Raw genomic sequence first — 12700 nt, 5'->3', positions numbered from 1 at the left:
AAGAATGTTCCAGAAAGGGGGACACTGGGCAAGGGATTTCAAAGGCATCTCAGTTGTCTGGTAATTGTATCAGTTGGGTTGGCATGAGGGTAGGTGGCTAGAGAAGTTTAAGCTAGAAATGTAGATGGGTGGGGTGATTTGAATACCAATGTAAGGAAAATATTTGATGATCAGTGGGGATCCACTAAATAATTTTAAAGTGAGACTTAGGGATGATGAATTCATATCAGATAGATGAAAGGAAGGAGAAAGTTAGAGGACTCTGACAACAGTGCCAGTATGAAATATCAGAGGCCAGCACTAGGATGAACAGTAAAAATGGGAAAGAAGAGCCAGAGGTGAGAAAGGGCTTGAAGAAAGAAGTGTGGAACCTACAGGTTGACATGTAAAGAACTTCAGGAAATAAGTATAGGACACCAGTATGCTGCCCAGTCTCTAAACAGGCTGTTGTAGGTACAAATGTGCATTCTAACATGTACTCTGTGTATACACAATAAAAATAAGATGTTTTTTTTTTTTAATCTGGGTGGTAGACAAAATATTCAGAAAGTGAGAGAAATAACTAACTTGATTTCAGCTATCAAATTTTGAATCCAAGAGAAATCTCAGTGTATCCACACATTTAAAATGTATAAAGTAAGGATTTACTTGATCAACTGTATTTCTGCATACAGGCAGATGAGGTAAGGTGAGGTGCCATGTTTCAGTTTGGTAAGCTGCATAGGCTATATGACCTGGATCTTTCTGGATGACTCCACCATCCTATATGTTATGCTTGTTTCCTTACCTTTGCCAACAGTGGTTTTACAGTTTCCTTTGGCCCACTTAGCACACTGTTTTGGAACCCCGTAAGGCCTAGTGTTCTTTGCAAACTTGCAATATAGCTCAGAAGCGTAAGGAGTTGGCTCATGTATTTGTTTTTTTGGACAGGCGATCAAAAAACTTTGCTCTAAAAATACACTGGCATCAAAAGGCAGATAGACCATATTTTGATGCTTATTGTGTATGTTGGATCAGTTTGACAAGAATAATAGAAGTATGCAGGTAGAAGTAACTTAGCTATCTGTGTGCAAGTCTGAGGCATCCTCTACGCTTATGAGCATCTTAGGTCCCGTTTTTATCTTCTCTCTTAGCTACTCATAAATGCAGCTCCAATGGGTACCGTAGAGGAGGGAGGACAGCCATTCCTACAGTGTTGCCAAATATGAAACTCAGATCTTTAATCTGGGATCCAAAAATTAAGAGGGAAAAAAATGTTCCTATAGAAAAAAGAATAGATAATTATTTAGCACAGAATTTGATATTAATCACATCAGATTTGGGATCTATGTGGCATCCCTCCTTTTCTTACTTTCCTAGGAATCTGATTTCTATTATGTTTCATTTAAAATAAGTTTATTGAATTAAACTCAGTAAATGAAACAACTGACATGACTGGAGCTTGAAATAAACGATGTGATGATCTAATGAAATACATAATGCTAAATTGTCTTGCTTTTTATGCAAAAAAATATTATTAGTCTTAGCAATGCATGAATAATTAAGGACAAAACTATAGTAGGCATTTAATACTATTTTTATATTTATACATCTGAATTTTAAATTTATTGAAGTATATTGGTCAAACCAAATTGTGTCCAAAAATTTTGGTTTCATTATTTAATATATTGTCTTTTTAAAAATTAATCTTCTGTATTAGGATTTCCTACTTCTCTTTTTTCTAATAAACAACAAATATTATAATTTCATCTGGCAGCAAATTCCTCTGATTTTGCCTTTCCTTTAACCTTTTGGTACTTCCCCTTCTCTTTCTTTAAACTTTTTTTCTTCTTTCTTTGTTATATTGTCTATATTTGTTTCCCTAAACATATTGCTTAAGAACAAATGGATTTCATTTTAAGATTTTTTTTGCTTTGCTTTTAAGTCCGAGAATAGTCTTGATTAAAAAAAGAGAGAGAGAAAGAAAGAAAGAGAAAAAGAGAAAGAAATACCAAAGATTACTAGGGGAATGTCTTTTCCTTTTTAACAAGTAAGAATTCTGACTTTTCTTTTTTTCCATTTGTGTATTAGGTGGTTGTGAATGCCCTTTTAGGAGCAATTCCATCCATCATGAATGTGCTTCTGGTTTGTCTTATATTCTGGCTAATTTTCAGCATCATGGGCGTAAATTTGTTTGCTGGCAAATTCTACCACTGTATTAACACCACAACTGGTGACATGTTTGACATCAACGAAGTGAATAATCATTCTGATTGCCTAAAACTAATAGAAAGAAATGAGACTGCCCGATGGAAAAATGTGAAAGTAAACTTTGATAATGTAGGATTTGGGTATCTCTCTTTGCTTCAAGTTGTAAGTGAACACTCTTTTCTCTGAAATTTGTTTATTGTTTGGAATAATAACAGAGTAATGACATACATCTAAGTTACTAAGAAGAGTGTAGTTATTACGAAGGAGGTTTATAGCATACTTTATTTCTAATTCTGATTTAGGAGTACAAGCTTATGAGCCCAGATGGGTGGCAGCTTGGGTCCGTGTGAATGCAGTGCAGCATAGTTGACAGTGACCAGCTATTTGACTTCTTCCCAAAGGTTTTGTTTTCTCCCTGCCCATATTGTTCTCTCTATCATATAAACAAATTGATTATTTGTTAAGAATGCTATTATTTTCCCCATTGCAACTGGAGACCTTTTGTTGCTGATAGATCACCCTCCCCAAACATACACCCTTAACACAACTATTGGATCGTAACTAACTTGTGCCAATTACCTGCTACTGAGTTGTGTGATTTGGATTGAAAACCGGGCAATGAATGAATGATATGTAGGTTTTAGGGTTACATCCTCATAGTGAAATAGAAATAACACAGGGTAGTGCCTGAACCCAGAAGTGAAATACAAGCAGCTGTGGTCTCACTTCAAATGACCTTTCAGTGCAACTACTTAAATCTATTTTATCTAAATATTCATGCTTTTTCCTACTGGGTTTCTAAGCCTGATTTATGAAAGAGAAAAATAGTTCACAGTTTAAAAAACTGCAAAAGGTGGTGGCCCTTTAAGGATTTGCATTTGATGCTGCTTTTGGCAGGATCTGCATCACAGCAAAGCAGGGGCTAAAAACAGAATGCAGACTGAAGAACGCAGAAAGATCTTGCTCTATTTTGGCCACTGAAAACTCAGCTTAAATTAAAAAAAAAAAAAAGGCTATAAAAGTTCTTTCCTTGTGTTTCCACAGAAGCTTTAGGGCAGAAATCCATTTCTACTCCCCAGGATTATGTTTTCAATTGCTCAACCAGGAGACTAACAAGCCAACAAAACTGCATTGGTCAAAACCCTCTTGCATCTCTTTCAGAGGTGTTTGTACTCTGATGCCTTTGCAAGTTCTTCCCATCTTCTTGTTGAAATTCCTATTTCTCTTCTCCATGTTTCTCGCTTACTCTGAATATTTATGCAATTAACATAGGGATTTAAAAAAAATCTGGCAAGTATGAATTCTTTCAAGATTATTGTGGACCCACGATGACATTTTCTTGAGAGTTTATTCTAACCCTTAATTAACCACACTTGTAAAAATCACTAAATTGTGTCACTTCCTATGTAAAATTGAGAAAGGAAAAAAAATTGTCAAGTAATTCCTTAAAATGCTAAATAATTCTGAAAATGTAGGGTAAAGCTCTTGCAGGAAGCCATTAAATAAATTCCACCACCCTAAAGTACTACTTTATAGTTGCCTTTATGCAGAATCACCTCTGTTGATTGAAATGGTTCCTCGAATCACTTTTTCTGTTCCCGTACCTAGTGTGTAATGGTCTTGTTCTATCATTGACCTCAGCCATCGACACCCAACATTTTCCTCTCTGACACACAAACAGTTTCTATTTTCTAGCTAAGAATCGTTAATTTTTCTTTCCTGCCATCACACCCACCCTTCCTTGGCTTTCTTGCCATGACATCCTGCACTTCACGAGTGTTAGTGTGATGAAAACAAAGATATGTTGGGATACAGTTGCTGAAAGCTTTGCTAGACTTGCTCCCTAGCTAAGAACAATCCTCTTAGACTTCTAGGGTTTAAAATGTATGTCCTATGACAAATAAAAAATTGCAACACTTTAATAGATGTGGGATGTCTCTTCAATCTGGAACACCCAGTGTCTACTGTATTATTTTCCATTTTTGCCCATATTAACTCACTTTCATCAGAAACTACAGAGAAAAAAAAATAGAATTAAAGACTATTTCTGGATGCTATCCTTCAAAATTCTTAAAAGAATAATTGCAATGATGACTTTATATAATCCTATATGATCCTCAGACTGTTATGATCAAGAGGAATGTTAAACCCTCAGCCACTGTCATCTCCAGACCAATGGGCTTCAGTAGATGACTGGCAATCTAAATTGTAATTGATTGCCTGCTACACATATTGTCAAGTGTGTTGGCATTTGTGAAGCTTCCTAAAAGTATACTACCAAATTTCTATAGCACTTCAAATTTGCATTATTCTATTAACCCTAAGGACTTGAGAAGTATTTGTGACTTAGTTATCAAGCAGGAGGATATATCAGATAATCATTTTGTTTATTATGAGTTTTAGAAATGAAAAGTCTTACTAAGATATGGTATTGGTCCAAAATCCATGTAAAATTTGTTTTGAAATGCCTTTCAAAAGTGTTCCTTTAAAAAAAAAAATAGATGAGTAAGCATATTTATTAAACATCAGGTCTGAATTATTCCAAAGTAAAGCATGCATGTCCTTTTTATTAGGCCACATTTAAGGGATGGATGGATATAATGTATGCAGCAGTTGATTCCAGAAATGTAAGTATTCCTTATATCATGCCTTCTTATAATATGTTTAGGTACTAAAATTAATTCAGCAGAGCGTAGCAGCCAAATGGAGTGATTCTATGATGACTGTTTTTAAAAAGGAAAAATATGACTCAAATTATTATTCAAGTATAGCAGTGTTTATCAGAATGATCTTACTAAAATAAATCAAAACAAATTTTGAAAAAGTAACACATTCATATATTTAATAACTGATGAATATCTGTTGAATATTTTTCTATTTTGCTTTCTTTTTATCTACTAATTAAATAATCAGGAATAGTTTCGGTGTGGAGGAGCAAATGTGAAAAAAATATATGATTGCTGTCAGTAGTTGAAATGTATAGTTACTCTCCATAAATAGACCATGTGGGAAGTTAGGGATATTGTCCAGGCATCCTTAGATTTCTATAATAATCCCTTTCAAATTCATTCTTTTACATGATTTTAACATCCATAAATGTACTGGAGCTTTTACCAATGATGTTATCACTTCATGATCAACATTTCCCTTAAGTTTGGTATCACCAAAGGAAAGACCTATTTTATTTGGTTTCTCCTGTAATAGCCTCTTCCAGGCTTCAAGGAGTGAACAGAAATCCCTGCTTATTCCAACTGTGCTCTTCAACACCACGTAAAAATGTAGTATGTTTTATTATTCTTCATCATTCTGTTCTGAAATCCACTCTGTTTAGTCTATTATCATGAAAAATAACTTCTGCCTCTGTAATCTTTAAACTGACCCGATAGAGCTCACTTAGCTTTTTTGATGTACACTTGTCATAAGTGGATTTAGTTTTATTTTGAGTACTTTCCTGATATCCTCCTGAGTTGTATTATTTCTTTGTTACTACAATTTTGTTTTGTGTGTGTGGTTGGTTTTAACTGTTACCTTTAGAAGGATATGAATTTTCAGGGAACTATCTGGGGTGACTAATTTACCCTGTACTATGTGATATGGTAGCTCGCTGATAACTTACTGTAAGTACAATTCAAAGACTAAATTATCAATCGAGTATTTGTAAGATGGATGTCAAGGTGTTTGCTCAATCTAAAAAATTCAGTGTCTATTGTAATGTTAAAAGTATGATGCTGAACATCTAAGTGAGTAACTCAATTCTTGTTTGCCAGATAAATTCATGCGTACACAAATGTTTGTGACTAAGCATAGTCTACACATAGTTTCTGGAATAAATTTTTTCATCAATAATTTTTAAATTATGGAAATTCAGTACTTTAAAAAATTTACCAAATGTAATACTCTACTCTCCGAATGCAAGATACTAGTTGTACTTATCATTGTAAAAATAGATTCTAAAGTGTTACAATAACTATATTTGTTTACATGAAAACATCTCTAAAGGCTAATTGTAGAATAGCTGATTCAGAGTGAAAAAGAAAATTATTGCTAAGTATTACTAGGCATTTTCTTTTCTATTCTCATGAAAAAGCACCAGTGACTTCCACCAACAAAATGTATTGTGATATTTTACAAACTCTTCTCCTTTGGTAGGTGGAACTCCAGCCTAAGTATGAGGAAAGTCTATACATGTATCTTTACTTTGTTATTTTCATCATCTTTGGGTCCTTCTTCACCCTGAACCTGTTTATTGGTGTCATTATAGATAATTTCAACCAGCAAAAAAAGAAGATAAGTATTTCTAATATTTTCTCTCCCACTAAGATAGTAGAAGTATTTGTTTTCTCCATTAAATGAGTACTTTGATTCAGAAGCCAAGTGAGCATATGTGTTAAGAGTTATTTTGCATCCTTCGGCCACTCACTACCCCCCTCTTTCAGGGTATAGAAAGTCAAGAACAACTGTGCTCCATATTCCTGTATTAAATAACTTCCCAAAACCTCTCTCCTTCTCCTCCTTCTTCTTCTTCTTCTTTTTTTTAATCCAGGGGCCACATTTCCAACCCTTTGGGAAAGAATAATTAGGGGGGGAAAAAAAAACGGAAAAGAACCCAAGCACAAGTCTCTTTTCCAAGGTCAACTTGTTGTTTCCTCCCTGTAATTTGCCTCCTAAAAATACACTTTCTAGTCAAAACCCTTAGAATGCTCACAAATAAATTCAGTATAAGACGTAATCTTCTTCAAGTTTTCCTTTTCCTTCATGTATAATTTCTACCTCCTTCTCCCTGGTATTTCATTATAAACTATTAGTTCCAGGTTGAACTGAACAGCTCTTTATTTTATCATTATCATTTATAAAGCCCATTTTATCATCCTGATTATATATGCACATTACAGAAAATATGAAAGGTAAAGAAATATCATTACTTGGGGGTAATCACCCTTCACATTTTATGCTTTTCTGTTCATGCTTTTTCCATTTATGTTCTTAGTAGCAAAATTATTTTATCTATAATTATTAATTGTTGGGACACATGAGTGGCTCTGTTGGTCAGGCCTCTGACACTTGATTCCAGCTCAGTTCTTGATCTCAGGGTCATATGTTCAAGCCCAGCATGGGGCTCGGTGTTGGGCTCAGTGTTGGGCTGATGCTGGGTGTGGAGCTTACTTAAAAAAAAGAGATATTCCATATATATATATATATATATATATATATATATATATATACATATATTCTCTTTTTGACTTAACATAAATAATAATAAAACAAATAATAAATAATAATATAAATAATAATGACATAAATAATAATAAAACTTTCCATTCTGTTAAGTCTTCATATATACATTATCATAATTTACTTAGCCATTTCCCAACGAATTGATGATTTATGTTTTCTAATCTTCAGTGATATAAAAACTGCCTTGTCAAAAGTCTTTGTGCAAAAAAATGAGTATTTAATTATTTTTTGGCCTAATTTCTAAAGTATTTTGCTTCTTCCATATAATGTGCTTGATCATACTCATAATCATACTTTACAATACTATCCATACAGATGTGCCCAGGTCAGTGCTGCTCATGGGCATCCAACAGCAATACTTCATATTTGATAAATGAAAATTTTTTTGAATTAATATGTCTTTTATTACTAGTCAGTTTAAACGTGTTTTTGAATGCTTTTGCCACCTGTATTTCTTCCTTTGCTTACTATTCTTTCATCCTATTTATTCAGTATATTTTCTTCTTATGTGTTCTTCTATTGTATGAGATGCTTATAGAACATTCCTGTCCCCAACCCCTTTTACTGTTATTAATATTCTATGGTCAATGTCAGGTTTTTATTTCACTTATTAGCCCAAATTGCAATTTTCTGTGCCTCCTGGCCTATCACATCCTTGTCATGCTAATGATCTCTGATGTATCCCCCAACTCTTCTACCAACTTAGCCCATTTCCTTTTTATCCATTTGTTCCAATTCTTGGCAGAGTGAAAGTGGCATTTTATGAGTAACATTAACCCATCTTGCAATGTACATACTATAATGCATTGCTATACAGGAATAAAAAAATCACTATCTTTCACTTACGAAAAGCAGTATGTATAGCATTAGGAACTGAGTAATTTGTGCTTCAGTAAATCAAGTTTTCCACTCCCTGAGTATATGGCCTCAGTTTCTGGGGTTTTTTCTGCCATAAAATAATAATGAAAATAATAAAGTCAATATTGGATAATTAGAGAATTAAATAATATTGTAGTGCCTAAAAAATCCATTTCTTATTTTTCAAATTCAAAATTCTAGGCATAAGCATTGTATCCATTTCCTTTTTTGACTGTCCCTTTCCTGTTTTAACATTGAAAAATTATGTGCAAAGGGACACAGTTTTAACCAGTTTTTATTTATCTTTTCTATACTTTGGAGGTCAAGACATCTTTATGACAGAAGAACAGAAGAAATACTATAATGCAATGAAAAAATTAGGATCGAAAAAGCCACAAAAGCCTATACCTCGACCAGGAGTAAGAAATATCAAATGATATGGGAAAAAATAAACAAAAACAAAAAATTGCATGGGTTTTCTCATAGAAGAGATAGCAACTAACATTTCCAGCAGAAAAGATTAGAGCTTCATTAATTCATGCTTTTTATGGTAATGGTAAAAAATTGTTAATAAGAGAGAGACCACCAAAAACAAGAAGAAACAAAATGCACCCTATTTTAGGGAATTTACAACTAGAATCCAAACTAAATGGCGAAGACCAATTTTGTGATATGCACCAAAAAAAGTTGGTCATATAACTCAAGAGTATTTACCAAGTAATCTTAAAGAGAGGAGTAAACCTTGGATGGGGTTAAAATACATGCAATTTTCTGCTAGTTTAACAAAGTGTTGAGTGAAATAATATCTTACTTCCATTTTATTTTCCATTAGAGGTATGGAAATACCTCCATTATTTCTATTACCTCTATTAGTGGAGAACAAGTGGAGAGTGGAGAACAAAAGAATTCTAGTATCTACTGTTTGTATATATGGCTGTAAAGTTAGAAGTTACTAATGTCTTCAGAAGTCAGGGTCAATAAATACAATTCATGATGATAAATAACAATTCTCATGTTTCCATGATAAAACCACCAAACAACTCCTGTGAAATGGAGAAGGTTTATCCCACACTGTATTGATTTTTGCAATGATGATCTAAGGATTTAAAATAATTCCTGGGGGATATTAGGGAACAAAATGCTAGTGACATTCAACAGCATGCTAGCCGATAGTTGTCTTCTTAAAAATGATGAGAAATACACATTGTTTTCTGGTAAGCCTTAACACTGGCAGAGAAATGGGTCAACTATGCGTAGGAAAAATGTAAGATAGAAGATATCTTCAGGATGCCTGGGTGGCTCAGTGGGTTAAAGCCTCTGCCTTCAGATCAGGTCATGATCCCAGGGTTCTGGGATTGAACCCCACATTGGGCTCTCTGATCAGAGGGGAGCCTGCTTCCCCCTCTCTCTGCCTGTGACTCTGCCTACTTGTGATCTCTGTCTGTCAAATAAATAAGTAAAATTAAAAAGAAGAAGAAGATATCCTCAGAGTCCCCAAGTGGCCTTGGAAAATGAGCCAGACAATGGCCAGCAGGGACTAAAAGTGGCAGAAATGGGGAACAGAATCACAGATTGACAGAGACATTAATTTTTGACATCAAAGCATAAGGAATGTCATTCTGATCTGATTATTCCTGTGTAGGCTCAGCATTTTATGTCAAGCAGCAAGGACTATTTGGTGAAAGAACACCAATATTGCCATACACAGACTTAAAATGCATATGTTATAGATGTGTTCTTAAAATTCCAAGCTCCCCTTAATAATTATTTGAGAATAAGACAAATGGAATGTTAATAGATACTGTGTTTTGAAGTAGCTGCATGAACTGACTGATCATAGGATATTCTGGTAAAACAAAATTAAGCAGGTTTCTTAACTTTGCATAGTCTTAATATGTTAATCTGCATTTTGTGCCTCTGAATGAAGTGTGTAGTATGCAGTATTTCTTATCAGAAATCCTCTTTTGACAGGGATTGTTATTCTGTGGAATACATATTAGTAAATAGAAATTTCGATAGCTAAATTTTAAAAATTAATGTACAAGCCATCTTTTATGAAATTCAGGGTCAGTGGTTACAATGTATGATATTAGAAAGTTAATCAATGCAGAAAGTGCTTACGCAGATGCTAATATGTACAGGTAAACTCCTCTGTTGCTAAAAGCATTTCTGTTTCCCTACAGAACAAATTTCAAGGAATGGTCTTTGACTTTGTAACCAGACAAGTTTTTGACATTAGCATCATGATTCTTATCTGTCTCAACATGGTCACCATGATGGTCGAAACAGATGACCAGAGTGATTATGTGACTAACATTTTGTCACGCATCAACCTGGTGTTCATTGTGCTGTTCACTGGAGAGTGTGTGCTGAAGCTCATCTCCCTCCGCCATTATTATTTTACCATAGGCTGGAATATTTTTGATTTTGTGGTTGTTATTCTCTCCATTGTAGGTAAGAAGTATTTTAAAAATCTCTTAAGTTCAGTTTAAGGAAAGTAAAAGTTGGGGGCACCTGGGTGGCTCAGTGGGCTAAAGCCTCTGCCTTCAGCTCAGATCATGATCCCAGGGTCCTGGGATCGAGCCCCACATCAGGCTCTCTGCCCAGCAGGAAGCCTGCTTCCTCTTCTCTCTCTCTGCCTGCCTTTCTGCCCACTTGTGATCTCTGTCAAATAAATAAATAAAATCTTAAAAAAAAAAACTTAAAAGAAAAGTAAAAGTTGGAACAGTCAAGTTTAAATTAGAGGTCATGCCACTACTCAGAAATAACTCCTCTGAAATTTTTTATGTATTTCATCCAGGAGTGTTTATTTTTCTTACAAAAAATAAATTCTGTATTTATTGTGTAGAATTGTATGTGTAGAATTGTATCCTAGCCTACCTATTTTAGGCTATAGTGAATCTAGTGGTACATTCCCATTCATTTAAACAGGGAATGATCTATTAACTAAGATAGAAATGTGTGTGACATGTCAACTTTAAGTTATTTGTATAATATCTAAATGCCTCTATTGAGAAGAGAACTAGACATTTAGTCTGGTACTCAGGAGGGACACTACTTCAGATATACAGACCTAGAGCCTTCAGGATGTAGATAGGAGTGGAAGCTGGTGGCAAGATAAAGGTATAGAGTGAAAAGAAAATAAAGATAAGAACAAAATGTTAGCAAATACAGATGGTAGTTTCTTTAAGGGTATCAGGTAGAGATTTTCTAGATAACCTTGAAATGGGGCTATCGTAATGATGCACAAGGGGAGGTGGGTTGGTATGGGACATCATTTTATTATGTCTTTTATTATTACTTTGAAGTCTGGAATGTACAGCACATCACATGAGCAATAGCTCATCTCATTAAAAGGAAGTGATGAAGTCTATCCGTGGGCCTGAAGTATTCATTCTTCCCTAAACCAGATAATATGATTGGGTCAACATTTTATCATTCAATATGGGGCGCCTCTGTTTGGTAGATTTTCATGCCATTACCCCCTCTGAAGAAGTTGGTCTTATATCTAACCCATATGTTGCAGGTAGCCTTTGATTTCCACAACAATCTATGGTGTAATCAGTTGTGGAAAATGTACTAAGATTGTATTCACCTCTCTTCTCTCTCTCAATCTATCTTCCTCTTTCTCTTCCTCTCTCACACACCCACACGTACTTAGACTAACTTACTCTTTATAGAATACGAATTGTTATTTCATTGTTTAAAGGGCAATTGGAGAAAAAGGCTTGAAAGAAGCGGGCTGAGAGGCCAACATTAGACACTGGAGACCAGTAAGAGCTTGAGTTTGGATCCTATTAAAATTTATACCAGAATATATATATATATATATATATGTATGTATAATATTATAGTGGAATCTTAGGCAAGTACCAAGTTCATGGAGAGATGAAAATGCATTAAAAACTATAGATACCTTTAGATGGATGAGGACTCCATAGGCAATTTCAGAAAAAAAATTGTAAATTGTATTCATATAAATGTGTCCTTATATCCTTGGGCACTGCTGTTCAGACAGACTTCATAATTTTGAACTTATTTTTTTAGATTTATTCTTGGGATTTTTGTACAAGCTAAAATGTCTTTAGACAGCCCTCAAAGACAAGAGGTATTGTAAAATTGTTATTGAATATTGTCTGAACTTGGAGTGCCATAACAAATTACTACAGACTGGGTGGCTTAAATCTCAGTTCTAGGAACTAGAAGTCCAAGATCAAGCTGCCAGCATCGTGTGTTTCTGGTGCGACCTCTCTTCCTGACTGGTAGATAGCTACCTTCTCACTAGGTCCTCATATGGCAGGGAGAGAGAGAGAAAGTGTCTCCAGTGTTTCTTCTCAAAAGGGAACCAGTCCAACCATGAGAGCCCCACCCTCAAGACCTCATCTAACCTAATTATCTCCTCAAAACCCTATCTCCA

The 12700-nt window shown here is 34.6% G+C and overlaps 1 protein-coding gene across 4 annotated transcripts in view; it reads left to right on the top strand.

Annotated features, from left to right (window-relative positions):
• LOC122902553 (sodium channel protein type 1 subunit alpha) overlaps nucleotides 1-12700 on the top strand; it is a 143537-nt gene that overhangs the window by 127255 nt on the left and 3582 nt on the right. For all 4 annotated transcript variants that reach the window (XM_044242257.1, XM_044242256.1, XM_044242254.1 and 1 more), the window contains exons 22-26: nucleotides 2071-2352; nucleotides 4764-4817; nucleotides 6340-6477; nucleotides 8598-8702; nucleotides 10467-10737. In XM_044242257.1, the coding sequence (XP_044098192.1) occupies nucleotides 2071-2352; nucleotides 4764-4817; nucleotides 6340-6477; nucleotides 8598-8702; nucleotides 10467-10737 (850 nt within the window). The remainder of the gene's footprint in view (nucleotides 1-2070; nucleotides 2353-4763; nucleotides 4818-6339; nucleotides 6478-8597; nucleotides 8703-10466; nucleotides 10738-12700) is intronic.

Source organism: Neovison vison, chromosome 3 (assembly GCF_020171115.1).
Source record: "Neovison vison isolate M4711 chromosome 3, ASM_NN_V1, whole genome shotgun sequence".
NCBI classification, from domain to species: domain Eukaryota; kingdom Metazoa; phylum Chordata; class Mammalia; order Carnivora; family Mustelidae; genus Neogale; species Neogale vison.
The sequence above is the reverse complement of the archived record's forward strand: the minus strand, read 5'-3'. Positions and strand labels throughout refer to the sequence as shown.